The 24,346-nt window shown below is 37.7% G+C and overlaps 1 protein-coding gene across 1 annotated transcript; it reads left to right on the top strand.

The window, feature by feature from the left end:
* Window positions 1-1,646: 1,646 nt before the first annotated feature.
* On the top strand, window positions 1,647-23,599 carry LANCL2 (LanC like glutathione S-transferase 2). Its single transcript, XM_072412247.1, has 9 exons — window positions 1,647-2,968; window positions 8,418-8,535; window positions 9,137-9,344; window positions 12,744-12,891; window positions 13,354-13,500; window positions 13,949-14,131; window positions 17,144-17,320; window positions 19,766-19,838; window positions 21,100-23,599. Exons 1-9 carry the CDS (start codon window positions 2,771-2,773, stop codon window positions 21,174-21,176), a joined length of 1,329 nt encoding a protein of 442 aa, XP_072268348.1. The 5' UTR covers window positions 1,647-2,770; the 3' UTR covers window positions 21,177-23,599.
* The last annotated feature ends 747 nt before the right edge of the window (window positions 23,600-24,346 follow it).

The raw sequence follows: 24,346 nt of genomic DNA, 5'->3' as shown, positions 1-24,346 counted from the left end.
CGGACTGGTGGTGTTATGGTGTGGGGGATATTTTCCTGGCACACCTTGGACCCTAATACCAACTGTGCATCATTTAAATGTCATATCCTTCCTTAGTACTTTGGCTGACTTTGTTCACCCATTATGACTTTTGATTTCACTAGAATAACACGGCATATCACTAAACTTAAATCATCTCAAACTGATTTCCTGAACAGGAAAATGAGTTCACTGTACTCAAATGGCCTTCACAGTCTCCAGATTCCAATAGTGCTCCTTGGGGATGTGGTAGAACAGGAGATTTACATCATGGATGTGCATTCAGCAGCGACTGGATAATGCTATTGTGTCAGTATTGACCCAAAACCCTGTGAAATTATACCAGCAAAAAAAAATAAAATGACAGCAGTGCTTATGGTAAAAGGGGGTCCAATCAGTTACTGAAACTATTTCATTACCCCTATGACAAGCTAAAATCCTCCATAAAGTTCTAGCTTAGCCATGGTAGGTTTGTACCTTTATTTTCTGCTGTCATTACATATCTTTAAACATTCTCTTTTCCCAAGTTCTGATGTTTATTAAAATAGTAGCATTGCACTGACTTCATGCTGTACTCCAGGCAGATATGAAAAAGAAAATTTAATCTACAACTGAATGTATTAAAAAAATGAAAGTGCCAACATTCAGAGCCAATCAGGATGCTTTGTACCTGGATGCACCAAGGGGAAGAGAACAAATGTCCTATCGGTTTTACTCTGGGACATGGCTTTAGCAGCAGTGTCTTACAATGAAGCTCCTATGTATTGACAACCACATCTAGTCATCAAACCTTCAGTAAACCTTCCAGTTGTCGGATGTATATTTATTGCATGTACTGCTGCAGCTCACATCCAAAGGAAATGAAACAGGGATCTGTATGAGTTGTTTTTTATCCTGACTGTACGTCTCCTTTAACAAATATCAGCCCACTAGCACATGCATAATGTTATAGTCTGAAATGCTCTTCCTAGTTTCTGATTGGCCATTGTACACCAACTAAAATCTGATTGGCTATTATTTTATATTAAATCTTTAGGATGCTTCATGTTTTAAAATGTTCAATTGTTCTATTTTAATGACAATGGCAAAATCTATTTCAATATGCCTGTGGTGCTTTCAACTCGTATTGGTCAAATTAAATTAAAATGTGCTCCTTGGAATATTAATTGGGAATTCATATCTGGTGTATGGATACCTTTGCATATTATTCTCCATTCTCTATTATTCTGTGACAGCAGCTCCCTGGTTGTATTGTCACATCCATATTGCTTTCTTGATGCTGTAGCCATCTGCACCATCCAATGCACTGCCATAAGAGCCTGTGTCATGTACTCCAAAGGCACTAACGATAATTCCCTCAATGGAATTATAACATCACAAGCCAGCTATTATTTGGAGAGGTAGAAGTAGCAAATTAGGATTATTACAAAGGCAACATCTGCTGTGGCGTGACTGCTGTGTTTCTCATACAGTCGCTGCGGGTGATTGTGTGACAGTCTGGTGAAAGCCAATGTGTATGACAATGGCAAGCAGTGTGTGTGGCTGCCCTCCTCCCATGAGTCTGTCCTACCCATTTATTCATCTGTGGATCACAGGGAGGTAACACAAATTCAACACAGCCGCTATAAAGACAAAAGCTGTGGGTGGATTATCATTTTTTTCCAAGCTATTTTGTATGTGTAGAAAGTTTATGCATGATATTTTACATATCCGCAGGGCTCTTTTTTTCCCTTTCATCAGCAAGGTGAATTAATGAATGAGGAGGATGGAGCAGTTGCTGACATGATGCTGCTGATTTGACGGTAAAACCGCGCTGAATGAAGGCTGAACGCCAATGAAGTGGGCATTTTCTCCTTCTCTTGCAAGGAATCTTTAGGAATAACAACCTGAATCCAAACAAATGATGCAACAGTGAGGACTATTCAGTGATCTCTGGATTACTACACCACTTTATACTATTTCCACATACAAATATCATTTGCTGGATTCTACATAAGGATTGAAGGATACAGAATTGATGGAATTGTGAACTGATTGAAGTGATCAAACCTCCCGGGAACATTTGTCTCATTCTGTCACTGTGTTTCCTATGCTGGAATGGATTTCGCCAACCCTGAATCTGTTTCCTGATGACTTACGGCTATGGAATAGAAATTGGAAGCGTGGTGGATGATGTCTGCCGGTCAGTACCATGTGGCTGCTGAATGAGATTCTGCTTTGTCACCACAATTCTGCTTCATAAATGCCAGGATCTCACCGGGCGCCCGAATCACCTGCAGGAATAAATGCAATCTGTTATTGACACCTCAAAGATTCACCGAATCCCTGCCAAACCAATATTAATCATTATTATGGTAAAATATTGAAACATTGACACTCATTCACCTAAAGCAGCCCTGGAACTGGTTCTTATTAACATTATTCATTAAAATAATTGCTGATATTTTCTATTTTTCTGTCACAAATTCTGAATATTGGTTATATTTCCCTCACACAATATTGGGCCGTGTCACTATAACCTGAGCATTGATGTATGGAGCAGATAGAACATTCGCAGCAGATTGTCTGTCTAATATTATAGAGGAAAGACATGAAGTATTTGTTATTTGTGGTGAATTTGTGTGACAGAACCTAGGAGGAGGAGCAGCGAGTGGCTTCTGTCAGAGCACACAGCGGCTCTGCAGCCCAGACTGAGGGGAACGCGTTGCGGTAATTGGCTGCTTTTTGTCCCCGCCGGCTCTCGGTAGGGGAGATGGGAGAGGGCATGTCTAAGAGACTCCGGCTGCAGCTCGGCGGGGAGGCGGAGATGGAAGAACGCTCCTTCGTCAACCCCTTCCCGGACTACCGGCCGCCTCCGTCGTGCTCCCCGGGGAATACCGAACAAGAGGAGGCAGAGGAAGGCTCGGAGGACCCGGGGGAGCTGGAGCTGCCCTTTGACAAGGATGGCAAGGTAAGCTTCTGCATTATACACCACCTGTCACATTTAAAGGGGACGTGCAGTCATTTCTGCTATATAAATGTAAATAATGCTCTGTGTCTGTGTACATTGGTTGGAGTTTGTGTTATATATGTGTATGGGGGCAGCCAAGCTATGGATCCTATGCTCAGCTAATGTGTTGTCTATATCTATCTCTGCAAGGAAAATGTGAAATTATTAGCTTTTTAAAATATAATAAACAATTTCCTGCACTTACCTTCAATCCAGAGCTGTCCTTGCAGTAGATTTCCCCAGCCACTAGATGTCAGCAGTCTTTCATGTTGAATGACGCTGGTGTCATGTCTCCCACCTTGTCCAATCTCAGGCTGTCATGGATTATAAATTACAAGCATCATTCTGAGAAGGAACAAGGACCATGTTGGCGCTATATAAATTCTGTTTATTAATAATAATTTTAATATCTCGATCGCAGAGGGATCGACAGCTTACCACCTGTTAAGGTAAGTGGTGTTTTTTTTGTGCTTTACCTTCCTGTACCAAAGACACAGTAAAGGAAATCTTCAGAGGTGGAATTAACTTGTTCCCAAAACAGGTGTCCCTATTGAAAGTTTTTTCCCTTATGTCTTGTTATGGGGCAACTCCAAAAATGTAGGATTGCTTCTCACTTCTTTACTGACAGTGATCACTAGCTCAAATAGAGGGGTAAATGTCCTTTCTCTGCAAATACCCACCATATTATTTGGCCAGTCCGTGCACTGATAATCAGCAGCACATATTGCATTGAACAAAGTTAGGAGAAGAACTCATTTTTACCCCATACCGCCACAAGGAATGACTGCTATAACAGGCTGATAACTAAAGATCACATACACATTTATCAGGACTTCAAAATGATGAAAATGATGTTATACTGATCTGAAATGCAAGATGAGTGTACCTAACAGTGGGCCACACAAGTATAAGTAGTGGAGGCCCTGCAAGGTTTCTTCTACAGCAGTGTGGGAAGGAGTTGGTCTGAGATTGGAAGCATTACCTGCAAAAACAGGTAGTGTTGGAGCTTGGCTGCTCTGTCCCTCCTATTGAATGAAGCAGAGGGTATTGGAAGCTGCTGCAGGTATGAATAATCACTAAGTGCTTCATATCTGTTCACAGTTTTTTGGTTTAATAAAATCTCTCAGTTTTGTGAAAGTATTATTTCATTATTGTAATAAACAAAATATGTGCTCCTGAGAAGTGCACTGTATTTTTTTCTCCTCCATTCTGCAAGAATCAACCCCAACCACCTTGGGCTGTGTTTGTTGTTATGTTTTCATATTCCTTCTCTTCTTAAAGCTGGATGCTGATATGATGAACTTGTTATTTTCTGCACCACTACACATTTAATAATAGGTAACAGTGATTCTGCTTTGTGGGCCTAGTATGCCCTGAATTCACAGAAGAGTACTATGTCTTCCAGGATCAGTAACACTTAACATCTTATGATAGAGAGGATGTGCCACAAATACAGCTTTGGATTAAAGGTGAGTATTGCAGCTTCCAGTCCTTTTGCCTAGGTGTGCATGATGTCATACAGCTTCCATGAAAAGCTGAGGACCCCGGTCTCACAAATGTGCTCCTTGTAAAACTAATACAGCGACTAGGGGGGTTTAACATATAGGTCATGCTTACTGTGGACTACAATAACTACTCTGATGTCTATGAATCATTTGGGCCTTTGAAACAAACTTGAAGAACTGTTTCCAAATGTCCTTTATTTTGAACAAACCCTACCAAAAAATTACCTCTGATCTCCTGGGATTAGTTAACCTTTTATCCTGTTAAACCCTGTGAATTGGATTAATTTCTGAACTGGAATACTCAGAAACTGAAAAGAGATCATCACAAAGAATAAGTCACTTGGCTATAACTGCTCACTGTATACAATTTCAGAAATACAATTGTTATAAAAAAAAGATCTCTTACACTTGTACTACCAAATATTTACCCATTTTCTTTATTCAAAGGTTGTCAATATGAGGAATGTCCCCTTACAGAATTGAGGAATGGACATTATTCTAAATAGGTGATCATACTCTGTGTTCAACCCAAAAGAAATTCCGGGTGATACTCATGGCTCTGCCCAGTGGCCTGGAACCCAAAACTATACAGGCACCATCAGATGGGAGGTCATCTGCCAAAGCTCAAAAAATCCCGTGGAAAATGTGGATGAGAATAGTTGATCTAATCTGTAGTGTTTTTTTTTATTATTTTTGGTAGATGGTGAAGAATTGCAACAATGTATAAAAACTGCAGTAAATAATTTTCATTGTTCAAGGTTTAATCTGTTATATTCCTATAGAAGATTTGGGCTTTAAACTAACTCGATTAGTTTGGAGGACAATTGTGTATTTTCAGCACATTTTTTTGAAACTTTACAAATCTGCAAATTGGTGGCTGTTCTTTACCTTAACAGAGTTGCTTGGAGTCTGTTCACACTCGAGGGTTTACAAATGTGATTTGTAACAGAAGCAAATTTAGCAGAACTAAATCTGCAGTACTTGCCTGTCCCTATTCTTTCGTAGGGCGTCGCCATCTTTTTTTCCTTTCTTTTTCTGAAAACAATCTTTAGCCATCTTGATTGGCTCAGCCGTTGTAACTCCCACCTATCCCCACTCGGGTCTTCATTCATTCCCAGAACATGCAAGGGAAGCCAGGATTTCTTGGTATCCCTGGCAGCAAACAAAAGTTGAAGGCTAGTCCTCCCTGCAATAAAAACCTGTTTGATTGCCAGTTGTTTAAAGTGGGACTTTAGTTGTACTTTAATACATTGCAATTATTTTAAAGAGATTTTGTCACTAGACTATTCATTTCAACCACAGTTTTTCTTTATAGATTATATATGCATTTAATGTGTTTTTGGCATGTTCCATATAAACATTGAAAAGGTCAGAGACTACAGCTTGGCACCACCTTCTTGCATTTTGCGACAGCAGATTTGGAACCCTCACTCAAGTAACACTCTATTGCCATCTGTCCACCCCTCATTTAATAAAGGTTTTGTGGAAAGGCTATGCCAGCTCGAGCAGTAATGTGACAATCCCAGAGTAGAGGGCAAAGAGGAAAGGTGATGTGCTTATGTTTGATATATTCTGGAATGTCAGTGTTCATAGGTTCAGAGGCTCTTTGCAAGTCCATTAAAATATATTTATGGAAAAAAATGCATTAAGTACTTTTGGGTCTTCATAGCACAATGCAGTATTGGTATTTCCTTTACATGCATTTTTCCTCTATTCAAATAAATCTGATGTCATGGGCATGTGATGTGACTAAATGTGGAATAATTGTACATTATAAACACATTTATAGTTACTGTTGACTATTTTCCCTGCATTTTTAGACTTTGCATTGCAGTACAGTTACAGCACATTTGTGTGGACAGGTGCTCTTATTTTACAAAGTGTTTGTCTGGGGAGATGAAGCTGCAATGAATCAAAGGTCTGATATGCTCCCAGGGCTAAAATTTCTCATTTTCATCAGTCTGATTTAAATTTGCCTTGGAGAAGTAAATGTAATTGTTAATACAGGAAATAGAAAACAGGCTACTGTCACTCTTGTGACAAATTAGTAATCCTACTGCTGGCAAAAACTCGCCAGTGACAGGATAGCTTTGGAGGACACATCGGGCAGTGAAAAACATTATGCATGTGTGGCATATGCATCACCTTGTGGATAGGGGAACCATTGCTTTCTTGCCAGCAACCTATATTTTAAAGCAACTTCAACAACAGAGGAGCAGCTTCTCAAGCAACAATAAAATAACAAATGGATGGTCTCTCTGCCTTTTCTAGCACTCCTGTCCTTAGCAAATTCTCACTTTGACAGGATTAAACAAGAGGTACATATATGTGGAGCATTCACACACATTATAGCAAAAGACCAACTAGCACACATTGGTTCTGTTAACATGCCTAGTGGTTGAATGCACATTTGCAGAAAAATTGTTGTAGCATATACACTGAAGGCAGGACACTGAGATGTTAAAGCACTCGAGTTTTTACTGACTGTTTATAGGGATTATTGCATAGGCATCAAGCAGATCACATAGCATATAGACAAGCCACTGAGGAGTTAAGGTTTTTAAGCTGGATTTTAAGGGGTTTAAGAATTATGTAGTGGTTGATCACTGGAAGCCTAATGCAGATACACTTCCTGGGTTTGCTCACACACACTGTAGACTGGGTAATAGGTAATGCACATACTGTACTCTTCTAAAGTGAAACCTGATTTGTGTATTAGGCATTTTTATTTCTGGTATGGATACAGGAACAAACATGGGGCAGGATACAGGAAAGGCCAATGTGCCTGAACACACACACTCTTCATCTACTGAAAAGTAATGAAAAGAGTTTGCTGCTGGAAAAAAAACTTTACCCTGAGTGCTGAACCTGCAGGCTGTATGTCTGTGCCCAGTGTGCAGTGTCTATGGCAAGGCTGTCAAAATCTGGCCGCCAGCGTCCTGTTTTTTTTTTTGGGCCCCCAAAGGAATCCTAAATATGAAATGCAGCTGGCCCACCTCTGCATTGAAATAGCGCCGCTACTTCAACTCCTGGCATCACTCGTGTCTTAAGACCAGTGGGCTCTCTGCCTATGCGTGGACCCGCATTGTACTGTTTTATAGACACGTAATGCCGGGAATTTTAGTAGCGGGGCTATTTCAGTACAGAGGTGGGCCAGCTGCAGTTCATATTTAGGATTCCTTTGGGAATCTTAAATAGCAGTGTTAATTCCTCTTTTAATGTCCAGTCACAGGGTAGGCAAATCCATGATGACCTAGACACAGAGAAAGTGGAATAATGATGTTGGCTATCGGAATAAGCCAGAATCATTTGGCAGAAAAGAAGTTCTGCAGGAAACAACTGTTGATTATTGAATATTACAGCACAATCTACTTTTTTAGTATATTATTTAATAAATATACAGTTGACAATCGAAAATCTGACCATCAATCCATTTCCTTAAGTTTTCAGGCATGAATTTCAGATCGCATTTTCAATACAGGGACTGCAGTACACTGTTTGGCCACTGATGTTTTGAAAGCGCTCTTCTGAAGAAACAGCTGGTAGGTCTTGCTTACTACACGAAATACTTGCTGGGACATCTGTGCTGCCTGCTCCCTGGACCTGTGCCAGATGTCACGAGAGGAAGGCTGGCCTGTGTATGGAGGTAAGTATAACTTTCAAAAATCCGGACAGTTCGAAAATCCGGCACTTCTCGGGTCCTGAGGTTGCCGGATTTTTGAATGTCAACTGTATTGTTTTAGGTGGTGGAAGGTGGAAGTCCTAATTAAAAGCTAATAGTAGAGGAGAAATATTACAGCCTTTATATATACTTTATAATACATAGATTTCTTACTATTCTGTAAAACGTGTGCATCAATCATTTTTATCTAATTTCAACTTTTTTTTGTTTTCCCTTCACATAGATCACAGGAAGATTTGCAAGACGCGTTCAGATGAAAGTTGATGACTTGCTTCAGCAAATGGAGGAAGGACTGAAGACAGCAGATCCACATGATGTTTCTGCTTACACAGGATACACAGGTGGGTCCATAAGGTTAATACTGTCTTTATTATACTTTGGATACATGTTTAAGGTTAAAACTGTCATTGGTAAACCACATCTGCATTCACTAGAATAGAACAGCAGATGGTTTCTGTAGAGTAGCGTTATCTAAAATATACAATGGTCAGATTTCAAATATATAAAATTTCCATGGTAATCCTGTCCTGGTTATACTTTTTAGGGTAATCTCATTTGGAACTTTTATTGTAAATACTGTGGATGGTGAGTTTTTTTTTTTTTTATGTTTAGATTTAAGTTATGCTGAATATATTCCAGGTGGGTTTTAAAGGTTAGGACTGCCGTTGATATGATCTAATAGAATTTTCTAGGTTAGACTGTCTTGGATATACTTCAGGTCTGCTTTCACAATGTTCCAACAATGTTAGCACTGTCGTGGAAATTGTACAGATGATTTCTCCAAACGCTGTTTTATTATGGTATTCTTGGGGTAGAATTTTCATGATCAAGCTAAATTTAGGTTCTCTAGATTAGTGGTGTTCCCAATATACAGTAGCTGTGCTTTTACAGTGTTCAACTTATTCACCAGCTCTGATTATTTTTCATACCTACTTTTTGTAGGCATAGCTCTGTTGTACCTGCAGTTGCACCGTGTCACTCCAGATCAAACCTTTTTGCATCGTTCTCTCGATTATGTGAAAAGAGTCTTAAGGAACCTAAATGGGAGAAGAGTCACTTTCCTCTGTGGAGATGCTGGACCTCTTGCAGTTGGAGCCGTAGTTCACCACAAGCTACAAAACCATGCAGATTCCAAGGAGTGCATTGCAAGGTTAGGATTTGTCACAAAAAATTTTTTTGGGAAAACACCCAAACCTTATGCTTCTGCTTTATTTTTGTAGTATAGTAGATGTCTCATCCTGCATACCTTAGTACCCCACTGTAATGGCTTTAAATGTTCATTTATTGGTGGGGTGGGAGGACAAAAGCAATAGAGTCCTCTTGAGTCACCCTAAAAGTGACTGTAATTATTTATCTGGTACAAACTACAGATCAGTAAATGTTCTAAAATCCAAGTTCACATGATAGAACTAAATTTATTGAGTGTCAAATTAAAGATATCTTCACAAATTGATTGTTGCCTCAGATTAGGCTACACCTCAGATTATTCTCATCCAATAATCGCCTCAGGGCTGATATCAGACGAGATTCTGGCATGCGTACAGTGCTTGTCGTCCGGCACACCATCCTGGCGGATCCACAGAATGAACGTAAATCAAGGTGGAAAAGCACAGTGGGGTGCTGCTTTGTCGTTATTCCCCCTCCCCTCCATAGAGCAGAACGGCACTGTTCATGCATCCTGCTGTCTTTTGTCCTTTCCAATGACTATTGCACGTGTGTATGCAGCCTTTTAGGTGTAGGAATATCTACTAATAACCATAGGCCATGTCATCAAAATTTTGCAATACCTATCAGTCAGTAAGAGGTTTTGTTTTTTCGCTGTGTTTCTTTGAGTCCATTATTTACAAAATGTTATTGTAGGCAGTGAGCAAAATATTAAACATTTTTGCTTCAGAGACTGTAGCTACTGACAACATACCTTTGCACCCATTATAATGTTGTTTTGTAATTGTTAATGCCTAATTAAGACTGTTTGGACGTGTTCTTTGTTGACTGTGCTAATTATATGACTAAATGTATTCATTTCCCCAGTGCTGCATATTAATGAGTGTGTGGTTAATTTGATGGAGGTCCTATTTGTAGCCTATTGCAAGGTTAGTTACATTAGGAGAAGTCCTCTGGCAACTTGAATATATTATGTTACCTCTAACCAGTTCTGTTGCTGCTAATGGAAATGTGAGGTGAAGAATGATTTTACTTAAAAAGCAGACAATGTCCCATAGGGAGAGGAGGATTTCAGAAGCTGGCATAGTAAGCGTGTGTTGGCTGGAGCTGGCACTTTTTGCTGAACAATGCAGTTTAGGTAATTAAGTCATCAAAAGAATTAGATGGGGGATTTATCCACATTACAACAGCTTTGCTTGAAATAAATCTGTAGACTTGCAATAATATTTTTTCTAGACATGTTACTTATACAAGTGAACAGTTTTGTTTATTTGTAAGTTAGTTGAGTTTGTCGTATTTACTTTTTAATCTCTAAGCTATGTATGTATATGCACAGATTGTCATAAACATTAGAACCAAGGACAGATTAACCACCTTGCAGTTAAGCCCGACCTTCGCTCGGGCAAAAAAAAACTGCAAGGATGGTTAAGCCCGAGATTTTGTACATCCATACTTACCTGGTCCCCCTGTGCTCATCCAGCGTCGCAAACATTTTTTATATTCATATTATCTACTAGAACCCTTGTTCGGACATATTTCTGTAAGTTACAGGTCTACAATTTAAAAAAAAATTTCATGAAAAACAGTGGATCACTTTTGGTACAGAAATCTAGACCTCAGTGTAACGCTCAGGAGGCTAAGTAAATCATATGGAATATGTTGTCACAATAGCACCTGTCAAGGGGTGGAAAATATTTGGAAACAAATAAACTGCTAGACAAATAAATTGCCCCATCTCACAGGAGATTTTTTATGGCACATACTTGAGGTCAACTGCTAGAAACTATTACTAGATAATTCATTAAAATACTGCCAGGGCAGTTGTGAGGTAAATATTTTAGGTACCCTTAAAGTGGAACATCAGCCATGTACTGACTCTGTAGATTTACCCTAATTTGTGTGGTATTGTTTTCCAATCTGTGGTCATTTCTGGACAGTTTACTTGCATCAAGGTTTTGACTATATGACTTTTTGATGATTGGTAATTATTGCTCATCCAAGATAGCGTTAAGGTAATGACCTCCTAAATGGGTTATGGTGCCATGAACTATGCATCTTTTAGAATAAATTCTCAGAGGCCTTAGGAATACAAATTGTAGTAATGCAAATAGGTAGAATGAACTAAAAAGACTGTGTCTGTGATATAGCTGTTTATCAATCTATAAAAAGACAAATTACAAGTCAAGAAAGTAGTGTATGTTTTACCAATGTATGGTAAAATAGACCAAATTTATGACTATGACTTTCTAAAAGAAATCTAAAATTTTGCCAAGTGTCTGATCTCCAGACAGCCCTCCCTGTGCCTCCCACACATTTCCTTTAGCTAATTAAAAAAAAAAGCTCTATGGGGTAAGCGGATTACCCTAAAGAGGGCAAGGATTGGGCAAAATCTAACACTGTCAATTCATTTTCATGGATTATATGCTTGCAGTGACACATCTGCAGAGTAATCCTGTTGTTTATCCCCAATATAACTAACTAAAGTTGTGTTTGTCAACCGGCATTCTGTGGAACCTTAGGGTTCTTTCAGAGGTCACTTTAACTGATACCAATGATCTTGTTGATTATCTGTAATGGTGACAACAATGTAGGGGCGCTCTTCATAATGACCACTACACTAATGTACTGTGAATTCTGAATAAAGTAATTATAGCAGGGGTTACCGGAAGACCTGAAAGTTATTTTAAGGAGTTTCCCAATGTTAAAAGGTCAAGAAACACTGAACTAAAATAACAGACAATGATGATCAATCTTGACCAGCCTTTCTCAACCTTTTTAGGGAACCCTTAAAACAATTTTAATGTCCCAGTGAATGCTTTCCTACAGTGAAGTTGAGAATAACATCTTTATAGCCACAGAAAAACATCATGAGAGTCACACAATTGGCCAAGTGGTGTTGGCCCCAGAATTTTGCAGGCATCAATTATATGGGAGATCAATCCGCCATAGTTCAAGGAACCCCTAGCAGCCTCTGAAGGAATCCAAGTTAAAAATGGCTAATAGATAGTCAAGTTTCTCAACCAATAATATTGTGTTAATGTGGTGTAACTATTTACATCCATTGGGACATTGGGTTGGTTACTAGAATTGTCTAAATAACATTTACTATTTACTCTATCTATTCATTTATTAATGTAATTTATTTACAAGATGGAATCCATGCTAAATAGAGCATACAATTCTATGTTCTAAACTGTAATAATGGCATAAAAATGTTTACGTTGTCCTATGAATTTCTTTGTTTATCATCATGGATTTTAATGCTTTAAATAGTAGTCATATATACCGGTACTTTAATTCATCTTAACTTGCTGATATATATATATATATATATATATATATATATATATATATATATATATATATAAAAACATTTTTTATCTAGATTGCTGCAGTTACATCGAGGAGTAGTGAGCACAGACTCTGAAATTCCGGATGAGTTACTGTATGGTAGAGCTGGCTACCTGTATGCATTGCTTTACCTAAATTCTGAGATTGGTCCAGAAACTGTACCTCAGTCTAATATTACAGAGGTTAGTGTTGTTTCTCATGTAATAATAAATCTTTTACACGTAAAAATAACTTACATTGAACTACGGGTCTTTGGTCTAGTTATATATGTAATTGAAATGATTCATTTTTAAATACTGATAGTATAACCAATAAAAATATGTCTTTATAGTAAATAATCCTCTGCACACCATAAATCAGTGTTTGGGAATGCTAGACTGAGCATACAAATTTTGACCACCTTAGTTACAACCCAAGATTTAGACTTTTGAGGTCAAAATCAAAAAGTGGAATGTCACAATATTAAATTAGGCTTTAATAATTTTACAAGTAAATTGCAAAGCCCCTAAACATAGTATTGTCGTATTGTCACCAAAGTACTGGAAATGTCTGGGGACCATATCCCGAAAGAAAAAATAAAGGTGGGAAAAGCTGTTTTGTTTTGTTTTTTCATGCCATTTTTTTTTTTTTTATTGTGACTTCAGCTTGTAGATGCCATCATAGAATCTGGGAAAACCTTATCAAAAGAAGAGCACAAGACTGACCGCTGTCCTCTATTGTATCAATGGCACAAGAAGCAGTATGTGGGCGCAGCACATGGGCTGGCTGGTATCTACTACATGCTAATGCAAGTAAGTCATACAGCTTTGTTTATGAAGACTAAAAAGGGGACTTTTGACCATGACAACCAGAAGGGGCTTGTTTTTCACTAACTATCACTAGCTGCAGTTTCCTTTTTTCTAGTTTTTTAACACACTGTATATCTCTCTACATATGAACATAGAACTGTCAATTGTTAATGTGATGTAACATTTGGTAGGTGTTAGGTTCCTACTCTACAATGTATCAGTCCAGTTTTAGATACTAAATAATGCTGGACACTATTATATGCAAGTATGTAAATGTGATATACCAGGCTATTACCAGTACTTCAAGGAATCACTGAATTCTTCACATCCGCTCCTGCTTAGAATGTGCAAATTATGAAGTTCTAGCACACACAGTCATCACATAAAGACCAATTGTATTTTCAGCTATTATAAACATATCTTTATACATATTTTTATATGTTTTCCACAGCCCCTGACAAAGGTAGAACAAGACACACTGACAGAGTTAGTGAAGCCAAGTATTGATTACGTCCGTCACAAGAAGTTTAGGTCTGGTAATTACCCTTCATCTTTAAGTAATGAAACAGATCGGCTTGTGCACTGGTGTCATGGAGCTCCTGGAGTTATACACATGCTCATTCAGGCACATAAGGTAAGTAAATAATTTAAACAGCTTTACATAATTTTTACTTACATGAACTTTTTATCTAAAATTGTATACCTATAAGACAAATTTAAAGAACAAAGTAATTGACTTTGATTTTTTTTCTTCAAATGAGCAGGCTAGATAAATGAAAGACATATATTGTATATACATTGAATATAAATGAGAAAAATAATGTGCATTTAAATGAAAGGGTCAGTGAAGTGATAGGACCATCATAAAAGCACTTCTTGAGTAAAAGAAACATTCATAGCGTAAACACTTAAAGTGAAACTAAACTTAAAATAAAAAAATCACACCTTTATTTTGGCAGACAACTCGATCCCTCCACCGCTGAACACAATTCAGTCCCACACCATTCTGGAATGCTCCTATGTCCCAGAGCCGCTATTTTCTTCTTATGGCTACGTCACCTAATCTAACACTGCGCAGGCACAAGATCAGGCAACGTAGCATGCCTGAGATCAGCACTTTTATTTCCCAATTGCAGGAAAAAGCCCCTTCTGCACATGTCCAGATGAAGCAGCCTGAAGCCACCTGGAGGTGGAGGTGAGGAGTCACCTATGTTATATATCCCTGGAGGCTCTGAGCTCCCATTCAGTTTTTAATGCTGTGGCGGTAAAAGACCCCCCCCCCCCCTTTTTTTCTTCTTAATTTTTTTTTTCTAAAAAAAGTCATGAGATTCTCCTAAATTTTTTTAGGTATAGGTAACCCCTGCAGTTGAAAATGATCAGGAATCAGGAGCAGTAACGGAACAATTATTAGACAGAAGAGGCATTTGTTTTTGTTTTTAAATAAGGTAATGGTTCCTTTTGTAAAAACGGCCCTAATGCCTTTTCTGTGTTGTGCATATGCAAACCATGAACCTGAAAGTGCTCTGGACTGGGTTTAGGGTTTAATCACTGCAGAGGAAATGGTAGAAAAGGTTTACTGAAATCCCACTGCTCTTATCCTGACTTCAGTTGCAGTGATCAAAAGTGGGAGACTACCAAGTGATTTGTTGAATGCAAAAAATGCTCCAGTAAGAAGTCCTGCATGCAGAAGTATGAGAAAGTGAGGTGAGGAGGTTGTTTGTAATGGTTTCCGAAAATTAACACAGGATTGTATGAGGGGGCCGGTCTGTAAAATTTTTTTTATAGGTTATTGTTAGAAGTTTGAGCTGCGTTCACTAAATATTTGGCAGGCAGTGAAAGGAATGACTAAAAAAGAGTAGTAAAAAAGAGAAAAACTTTTTGCACGAGAGGGAGGGCAAGGATAAGTATTGTAGGACTAATAGAAAGTATATTTAAAGATCCATGTGAGAACGGAGATTCAGGAGAGCACAAAGCCTTTATTACCAAAGAGTCTGGAGAATTAAATTCTGAGGTATCAGAGACCAAGGTAAGATTGTTATGAATGAGAGTTAGGTAACAACCTTTAGGTTTTGACCAGTTTTCAAGAAATTTTTGAAACCATTATTAAAAGTGATAAAATGGAAAGTTAGAGAAGAAATTGTTTGCAAAATTGATAGGTGGTTGAGAAGGATAAACAAGGCTGGCAGCTGTAGTAGGTTTTAAGGTACAAACAGGTCATTATTTTAGTATTTGTATGTGGGATTTTTGACGGCCTCTGACAATCTGTCTACAGGAGTCCTGTTGGATGATGGTTCAGGAGAATATACCTCTAAAAGCAAATCAGAAATGATTGTCTATTTGCATTTTGAAAAATTAAAAACCTAGTTTTATGTAACATTGGAGTATTTAATCTTCATTTTACATATTTAAAGATTTTTCTAAGATCTAGTTGCTTAGAGCAGAACATAATAATTGGCTGCTGTGTAGCAAAACAAACCCTTGTGTATCCTTTAGTTGACTATGTTAATGCAGATATTTCTGTACCGTGCCTAACAAATCCTGTTAGAGAATTTAACACCGTTGCCAACAGGTTTTTCACAGCTTGGCACGTCTCTTGTTAGAATGACAGCCGAACAGAGCTTTGCGACCCAGATTTAGTTCATTAGCTGCCGCCATGAAGACTGTAATTATCTTCACATCCTCTGCCGCTTGTTGCTGTGCAGAAAGCAATTAAATTGCATTATACAAATGCATGCTTGTACATAAAATTGTTCAGCGGACTGTCTGGTTTCTTTAAGATCACTTATGGGACACCCCTGGCACTTGGAAGGTAAATGACATTATTGTTTATTTAGAGCTGCAGGACAAATAGTTCATAGGTTACAATAAAAGTCAGTTTACTGTCAGAATTTGTGTCTCAGGAAGGGCGTTTTATACAAAATAATAGGCATCTGCCCCACCAAATGAAAATAAAGCCACAATAAGTGTATGTTAAGTCATACTTTTCCTTTGTTTTTATAATAGGACTACACATATTTTATATTGTTCAATGTTTTTAATTTCTCATGGCTTTTGTGAACCTTTCAAGCTTGTAAATACTAAATGCTTAATGGCGACGGATACAAATCTGTCATTAAAAAACCAGATTCTTATTACCCAAGGCAATTATTGATGCCCTGGTATGCATGCTTTTGCAGGCTGAGTTCTATTGTACTGCATTGTACATTTGATGAGGAGATTAAATGTAATACTTGCATAAATGTTTGTCACTTTACCCTACAGTCCCTTAGATGTTTTTTGATACATCTATTGGTATGATATGTATGCAGTCTTTTATATTTATGCAGCACCAGTCTGAGGTTGGGGCAGACTCCCAGTTTCAATATATATTAAAATAGAAGGGTAGTTCCTATTCAAGAAAGTTGTATTCGGCTTGGTTCTTTACTGCTATTTATATTACAGTAAACAGAGAAGTGTAATAAATATTATATTTAAATAACAATAAGACACAGAGAGATGTATTAGGTTTCCTGTCTAAACCTAGCAAAATAATGGGCTTATCTCGTAAAAAGAAACTAACAATCATGAAATGCACGGTATGTAATTGACAGAACCTTTGCAGTGATTAAAGTTTTGCTCTACTAACCCTAAACAAATTTCACTTTAGCTTTTCAAAGATGAGAAGTATTTGAAGGATGCCATGGAGTGCAGTGATGTCATCTGGCAGAGAGGATTATTAAGGAAGGGGTATGGCATTTGTCATGGAACCTCAGGAAATGGATATGCATTCCTTTCTCTGTACAAGCACACTCAAGACAGAAAATATCTCTACAGAGCCTGCAAGGTAATCATACTCTCATGTAGATGCTTCATCTGTCAGTTCATTTAAAATATTTAGTATTAAAATATGATGTGACAGGTACCCAGGGATGTTAAAATATCTATAGCTAAACCCTTTTTTACATGGGTTGAAAAAGACAAGTCCATCAAGTTCAACCACCAGGAAAATAAACATATCCCGGATAAAAACCCTGTAGACATAGTTGATCCAGCGCAAGACAAAAAAAAAACTGGTTCAATTTGCTCCAACAGGGGAAAAATAGTTTGGAGTAAAAAAAGTTAGTTTCTGTCAAGCTTTTATTTCTGTGTCCCCCGGCTGGTTACCATCATCTCTGTGAATAATGGAAGAGCCAACATTTTACAGTTGTTCTGGTGACAATTGTCTACATGACTTTTTTCCCATAATCACAGAGCCAGAAAGTAATGGGATACCCAAAATGTTAGTTGTTCTGGTGACAACTGTCCAAAAGGAGAATTCCACTAACTTTGTAGAGTTTTTAGTCTTCCTTTCTGTTGTACATGTGCCACTCAATAACTCATCATGCACATAAAAGGCACAGGACTTGAAAGGAATTATATGTAAATCAGCAATTTACACTTCATTCTTTTTTTTTCTTCATGGAGGGATTAAAAAAACTATTCAAATTACATATGTATGTAACAGAAAGTTACCAGTCACCATTGACCTTCATGTCATAAGGGAAATAATAGCTTTTTACTGGAAAAATCCAACCCTTCAGATTATCCAGGCTTAACAAGAGAAAGCCTGCAGAGGTCAACGAGTGTGTGTACACACATTCCAATCTGACCAACATATTTTAATTATTGTATTGCATATACAAATTTGTATATTGCTTTTTTAGTAACCCTGTGAATGTCAAGGAGTGTGATCAGCAGTTTTACTGGACAGCCTCAGTCAGGGGTGTATGGGTCTCATATGGTACACGTGGTCTTTATGCTAAACAGAGGCAGAAGGCAGCATATGTAATGAGTAAACATCAAGGCCATCACGTAATAGACTTGTAATCTATACATAGAAAAGTGGTTTTTTTTTTATGCAATCATTTAAAAATACTGCAGGTACAGAAAATTCCTGAGCATTTGCAAGAAATCCAATGACCTTACTAACCTACCCTTTATGAAGTTTCTCCTTTGTTGCGCTCTATTCCCAAACTGTGTTGTGAACCTTTCAGGTGTTCTTCCTGCTGAACTACAGCACATCTTCCCTTTCCCAGTCCAACTGGGGTAAAAGGGCCGACAAGGTTGCTTGAGATATCGGTTTTACAATTCAGTAGAAGTTGCAGTGTTATTGAGTGAATAAAACATGGGGATTATGTGTGTACTGTACCAAATATCTTTTTCTATTTTTGCCCAGACATGTATTCTTCATGGGTCTTTTTAAAATTTTCATTCATTTTTGTTACTTTTACCTTTTCACCCACCCATTTAAATGCCACTTAGCTATAAAAAAAACATAACTTGTTCATGTTTGTGTTTATGCTGTGGTTTTAACAGCGCAATGCACTTGACCTATGCTTTATTGTCCCTGGGGTGTCTGCACTCCACAACTTGCAATGACTATCTAAATGTTTTGCTGCTCTGAGGTATTTCAGGGCTGCCAGGCAGATGTAAATGGCATCTCAGAGCTCATACAATATATTTTATGATCAAGGCAATAACTCTTCAGGGAAATCCAGATCTTTCATGGTACATTTGGGTCTAAAAGAATTCTGCTTTTGTAGTCGCTGTTTGAAATTGAGTTACATTAACCTATTCACAGCTAGCATCAGGATATTAAAAATGCAGCACACTTCCCCTCCACTACCATAGCATCAAAGTGCAAGCAAGATACAAAGACACATGCATAATGTAATTAGGTAGGGGGTCGGTTTTTGATTTACACTTTATATTCTGCTTGATTTGCTCAGATGTAGACACAACATGTTATTAATCTGAAATAAATTTTTGAGCTGTTTAGGTTCTATGGAGTTGAATATGTTGTATATTTACTATATTTCTGTAATGTGATATTCTGGTATCGGTTCCCATAGCAACTGGCTTTTTTAGGCTTTCCTTGTCCTCCTTCAATTGCTTTCTCTGAGCACCTACATATTATAATACAATATATTCACTTTAAATAAAAGTTTAAGTGGTAGAACCTTCTGTATTTACTAGCTGATGCACATCCAACATCATCTGCCCCTTTCCTCCCCAGCCCTGCCTGCCATTACATTTTAGTATTGGCACTGTTCCTCTCTGGAGAGCTTGGTGTTCAAAATTTAATAAAAAATGTCTTATATATTAGAACCTCCTTTGTTTAAAGCATTTACCAGATGAAGAAATTATATAGCTATGTGTGTGTGTGTGTGTGTGTGTGTGTGTATATATTAATTATTGTGGCTGTTTTTGGTTACCAATCCCATGTGTTAGTATATTTTCTTTCTTTTAGTTTGCAGAGTGGTGTTTAGATTATGGAAAACATGGATGCAGAATCCCTGACAGACCTTACTCTCTCTTCGAAGGTATTATGAATAAAAGCTTGATTGCTTGTCTTGTATGAATTGTCAGCACATCAAAATGTTCTTGATTACATTATAAAAAAGTTGTTGATTGGATTAGCAGATAGTTTTGCGACTTAACTGTGGCAGTGGTTGTCCTAAAGTTGAAGGGTTTTGTTTTTGTATGACACCTGCAGCCTGCACGTGATTACTATATTACAGCTTATATGAACAGGAGCAACTTAAATTGGAACGAGAGCCACCATCAATTTAAATCATCATGGGTGATTCTCCATAGGGAGAGGTTTATAACCATACTACTAGCATGTATCATCAATATATTTAAAACATTTGAGAGTTTTAATTAAAAAATCGCAGGTATATTTATTCTTTTCAACTTGCCTACTTAAATAATTTCAGACACATGGCCTTCAATCCTTGCAGCATTGTGTTTACATCTCTCCCTGTAGCAGTTGCTCCTAACCACCACCAGAGGGAGCTGAAGAAAAGTAGACAGTTGAATTTCCAAAATAGTAGAACCTCCGTTATCCAGCACCCATGAGGAATGGCCAATTCTAGATAAGTGTAACTTCAATTTAACTGAGGTTACTCCGAAACTGAGGTTTCTCAGCCAATTGGCACTGGACTTCAATGGGGAGACTTGTCCCCATTCACCTCTAGTGCTGAATGGCTGAGAAAAGGGAAACCCTGATGACCCTTCAGCCAATCAGGGAGCAGAGCAATCAGCGGAGCTCTGCTCTGCCCTCCTGACAGCTCAGCTCTTCTGATTGCTCCCGCAGCCCTAGCAGAGCTGTGGTATGTGTTCTTGGATGCAGAACACATGCCACAGCTCCTCTGGGGCTGCAGGAGCAATCAAGAAAGCGGAGCTGTCGGGTGCGGGTTATCTGAGTTTTCCAGTTATCGGAGTTCCGGACAACCTAGGTTCTACTGTATCTTCAAATCCAAAATGTGTTCTCTTTCCTGAAGTAGTAGCCTGGAAGCTGCTGCAGGAACAGGATGTTGTAAATTGACTGCTTTACAAGCTAGAGTTTTTTTCAGTACCCGCAATTCTGATTACCACAAAAATACCACTGCTTGTAGATGACTAATTTGAGCAGGCTGCATGGACAAGTAAAAATAAATTACCAAAAGTTATATCTTTCTAACTGTAACAATATTTTACATCTGCAATTCAGTTTTCATGCATGTATGTGTAAAACCCTCCAGTTAACAAATTTTCTCCCATTTGAAAAGTAAACTGGAGTTTGTCTCTGTTTCTTTTCAGGAATGGCTGGTGCAGTTCACTTCCTTTCAGACATGTTGACACCAGAGACTTCACGCTTCCCTGCATTTGAACTTTGATGGGCTGGCAGGAGAATTTGGAATACAGTCTGTGTGTGCAGTGAGGAGATGTAGAATTTCCACCCGTCATATTCAGTGCCCCCACATGCTGCCAGCTTTACCTTGTCACCACTCTTTACAGAGTGTTGTGTCAATGTTTACTGAAGCCGTTGCTGCCGAAATTGGGCTAAATTGAATATATCATTATAATTCTGTGATCTTGTTGCAAACTGAAGATGATCATTTGTTCATTTTCTCATGTTTCCTTTTGGAAATATGAATATCAATGCATTTTGATGACTTTTAGTTTCCATACACATAATTGTCATAGGTATGGTTTAGTACATTCTACTCAAATTCCCCAATCACGTATAAAGGAAAAGCCTAATTCTTAAAACTGCTACAGGAAAAAAGTACATGGCTTAGTAGATCAAATAAATACATGATGCTTGGAATTTAGTTTTTTTAAATCCCCATTCTTTAGGACATAAATAACTATAAATATTATACTAGAACAACAAATAGTAGTTAACTCCCTGATTTTGGCCCTGTGTAGTTGGTAACATTTATCAACAAACAGGTAGATATCCACAGCACTGACATCTTTCCTGATAAGATCCCAGAAGTGTGGAAGATTGAGTAGGGACTTTGAAAGAAGAGACAGCCATCAGGCATGTAAGAATGTGTATTGCAAAAGGGACATCACCTGTCCCATTTCTGCAATAAAGTGCTGCCTAATGCAACATTAAATGCGTGTGGGTTCACCTATAATCCAAATAAATTTTGTATGAAATATTGTTGCAACATTTTACTTTAGATGTACACCTGGCATACATTTATTTACACATCTTTCAATTTCTTGTTTTGATCAAGTTTTCTAAATGTTTTTCACAGGGATATTTTCTTATCTCCCAACCTTAGCCCACTACAATAGATTGTTCAGGTAAATTATAAGGTGTGTGGCCAGTTTTACATTTTAGATATAGATCACACAGAAAGCTGTAATGATAATCTAGAGGTGTTACGGCTGTTTTGTTTGGTAGTGTTTGAAAGAAGAACTTGGTGTATAAGGTTACACAGAAATGTGCTGTTTCATGCAGTTTTTATAGGTGCATGTTACCTGTTACCACCTAAATCCCAGGTGCCTTTTAAAAGACCTCCCAATTGCAGCGACTCTTGTGGGTCACAGGTGGCAGCAGCACTGGCTGTCCATGATATCTGGGGTCCAACTCTAAACTCAAAGGGTGAACAAAAACAGCTGCATGGGAACCAAGGTTATATAGAAAAAGTTAAAAATTACAAAATAAAAAGCCACTCTTAACATGAAACCCCAGGGCAAGACAATGATGTAGAATGACCAAGTAGACATTTGAGAATACTGCAGAGCATAAGCATAATACATAGCATAAGAATTTTTAGCAATAGCAAACCTGTGAAAAGTTATCCTTGCCCTTGTTTGTTCTATTATCAGTCCAACACAATCTTATTTTTACACATTTTTTTACTGCGAGACACAATGAAGCATTGAAAAGGGAACAAAACTCAATAAAAGTAAAATGCTTTTTTTTTTTTTTACTCACTATGATGTGATGTTGTTTTAATCAGCAGCCTTTAGGTATATTTTGTAGTAAATATATGATGGTGTATAAATTATTTAAAGCGTTTGCAAGGGAAAATACAGCAAAATGCATTTTTTCCACATTTTTTTTTTTTTTACCAGTTATTCCCTAAAAAGCAAAGGAAATAAAAATAAACTCATCCATATTTAGTACGGAATAAAAGCCCTATCTGTATGCAATGGTGTATTGTTTAAAGATATATTATGCAGAACCAAGACCACTATAACAAAGAAAATAACCCTCTGAGTGAAGGAAAAATGCCTTGGCACTTTGAGTTGATGACAATGCCAGCAGTTTGGTGGTTGACTTCACAAAAAGGTTGCCTTTACTTTTTTTTCTTTTTGTGGATAATTGTGTGCACTTTAAACTCCAGGTGCAAACATTTTCATAAATAATGCTATTACATTTGCATGTACACCAGTAATTGTGACTGGAGAAGATTGCTATTCACTTGTAATGTAAAGCCAAATCTGTTGTTTGACCACAACATTTTTTTTCTTTGTACGCCTGTTACAGAAAGGTAGCTGCATGCTTGCATCATTTGTACTTAGCTTATGTAGGGGAAAAGGGCTTTGCCTTTGTTTTTAAATGTCCTATGTACACTTCACATATTCTCAGTGTAGAGGAAGACTGGTGCTTGTGTTTGTGAGAAATATTGTGTGTGGGTGAAAATATTTTTTTTCAGATGTGTGCTTGGTAGGTGCTTGACATAAGTCTGTCGTTCTGCAATAGAATCATTTTCATATGTCAACTTGTTCTGTGATGAGGTCTTATATTTCACCTTCAATGCTGTGGTCAAAAATATAAAGACCAAAATAGCTAAAAGTGTCTGGTATTTTGTTTTTTTGTTTCCTTCATTTTATTACATATAAGCACTTGGTAGCAGGAAGGTGCTTTTAGCATAAAGATGGTATTATTGGTGGACACTGCACTTTTTATAAGGGTTTTTGTGTGTTTTAAAAGTGTCATGTTTGTGGTGAACGTGCTTTGACAACGCAAGGTAAAACAATTGGTTCATTTAAATGATGTCTCTTTCAGCTGCTCATACTCCTATTTGCTATACTGCACAGCGATCTGTTTTGAAAACACAAAGAAATACCCAAACCTTCCAATTATTGGGAGCGTGACTCCTTTCCTACCACATAACAATGCTGATACCTGTTAATCAATTGCTCAGATATCAAACACTGTCACATGAATGAAAGGATGACTCTTCACCCCTAATTCAACCTGAACTTTAGGCTTCCCTTCTTTACTTCCGTTAGCCAAGCAAAGTGGCAGGAGAGTGCAGAGAAGGTGATTCAATCTCCTGGCGAGGGTGGCAGTTATTAAGCTTATTTATTTGGCCTGCCTTTGCAAACCATAGGTAGGCAAATTGAAGGCCTACTCTAGTCCTGTATGTCGCCATACTATCTATCTGTTACCATAGTAATTCTAATCGATAAGATGGTGGGAGGCCTAAATTAATTTATAACAAGCTGTTTTTTTTATATATTCGTATTAAAAATTACATTTTACCTATCTGCACCCAGTTATGGTTTCTAAAAATTGGAATATTTTTTCCTTGCAACC

The sequence above is a fragment of the Pyxicephalus adspersus genome, chromosome 5 (genome assembly GCF_032062135.1).
Source record: "Pyxicephalus adspersus chromosome 5, UCB_Pads_2.0, whole genome shotgun sequence".
NCBI classification, from domain to species: domain Eukaryota; kingdom Metazoa; phylum Chordata; class Amphibia; order Anura; family Pyxicephalidae; genus Pyxicephalus; species Pyxicephalus adspersus.
The sequence above is the reverse complement of the archived record's forward strand: the minus strand, read 5'-3'. Positions and strand labels throughout refer to the sequence as shown.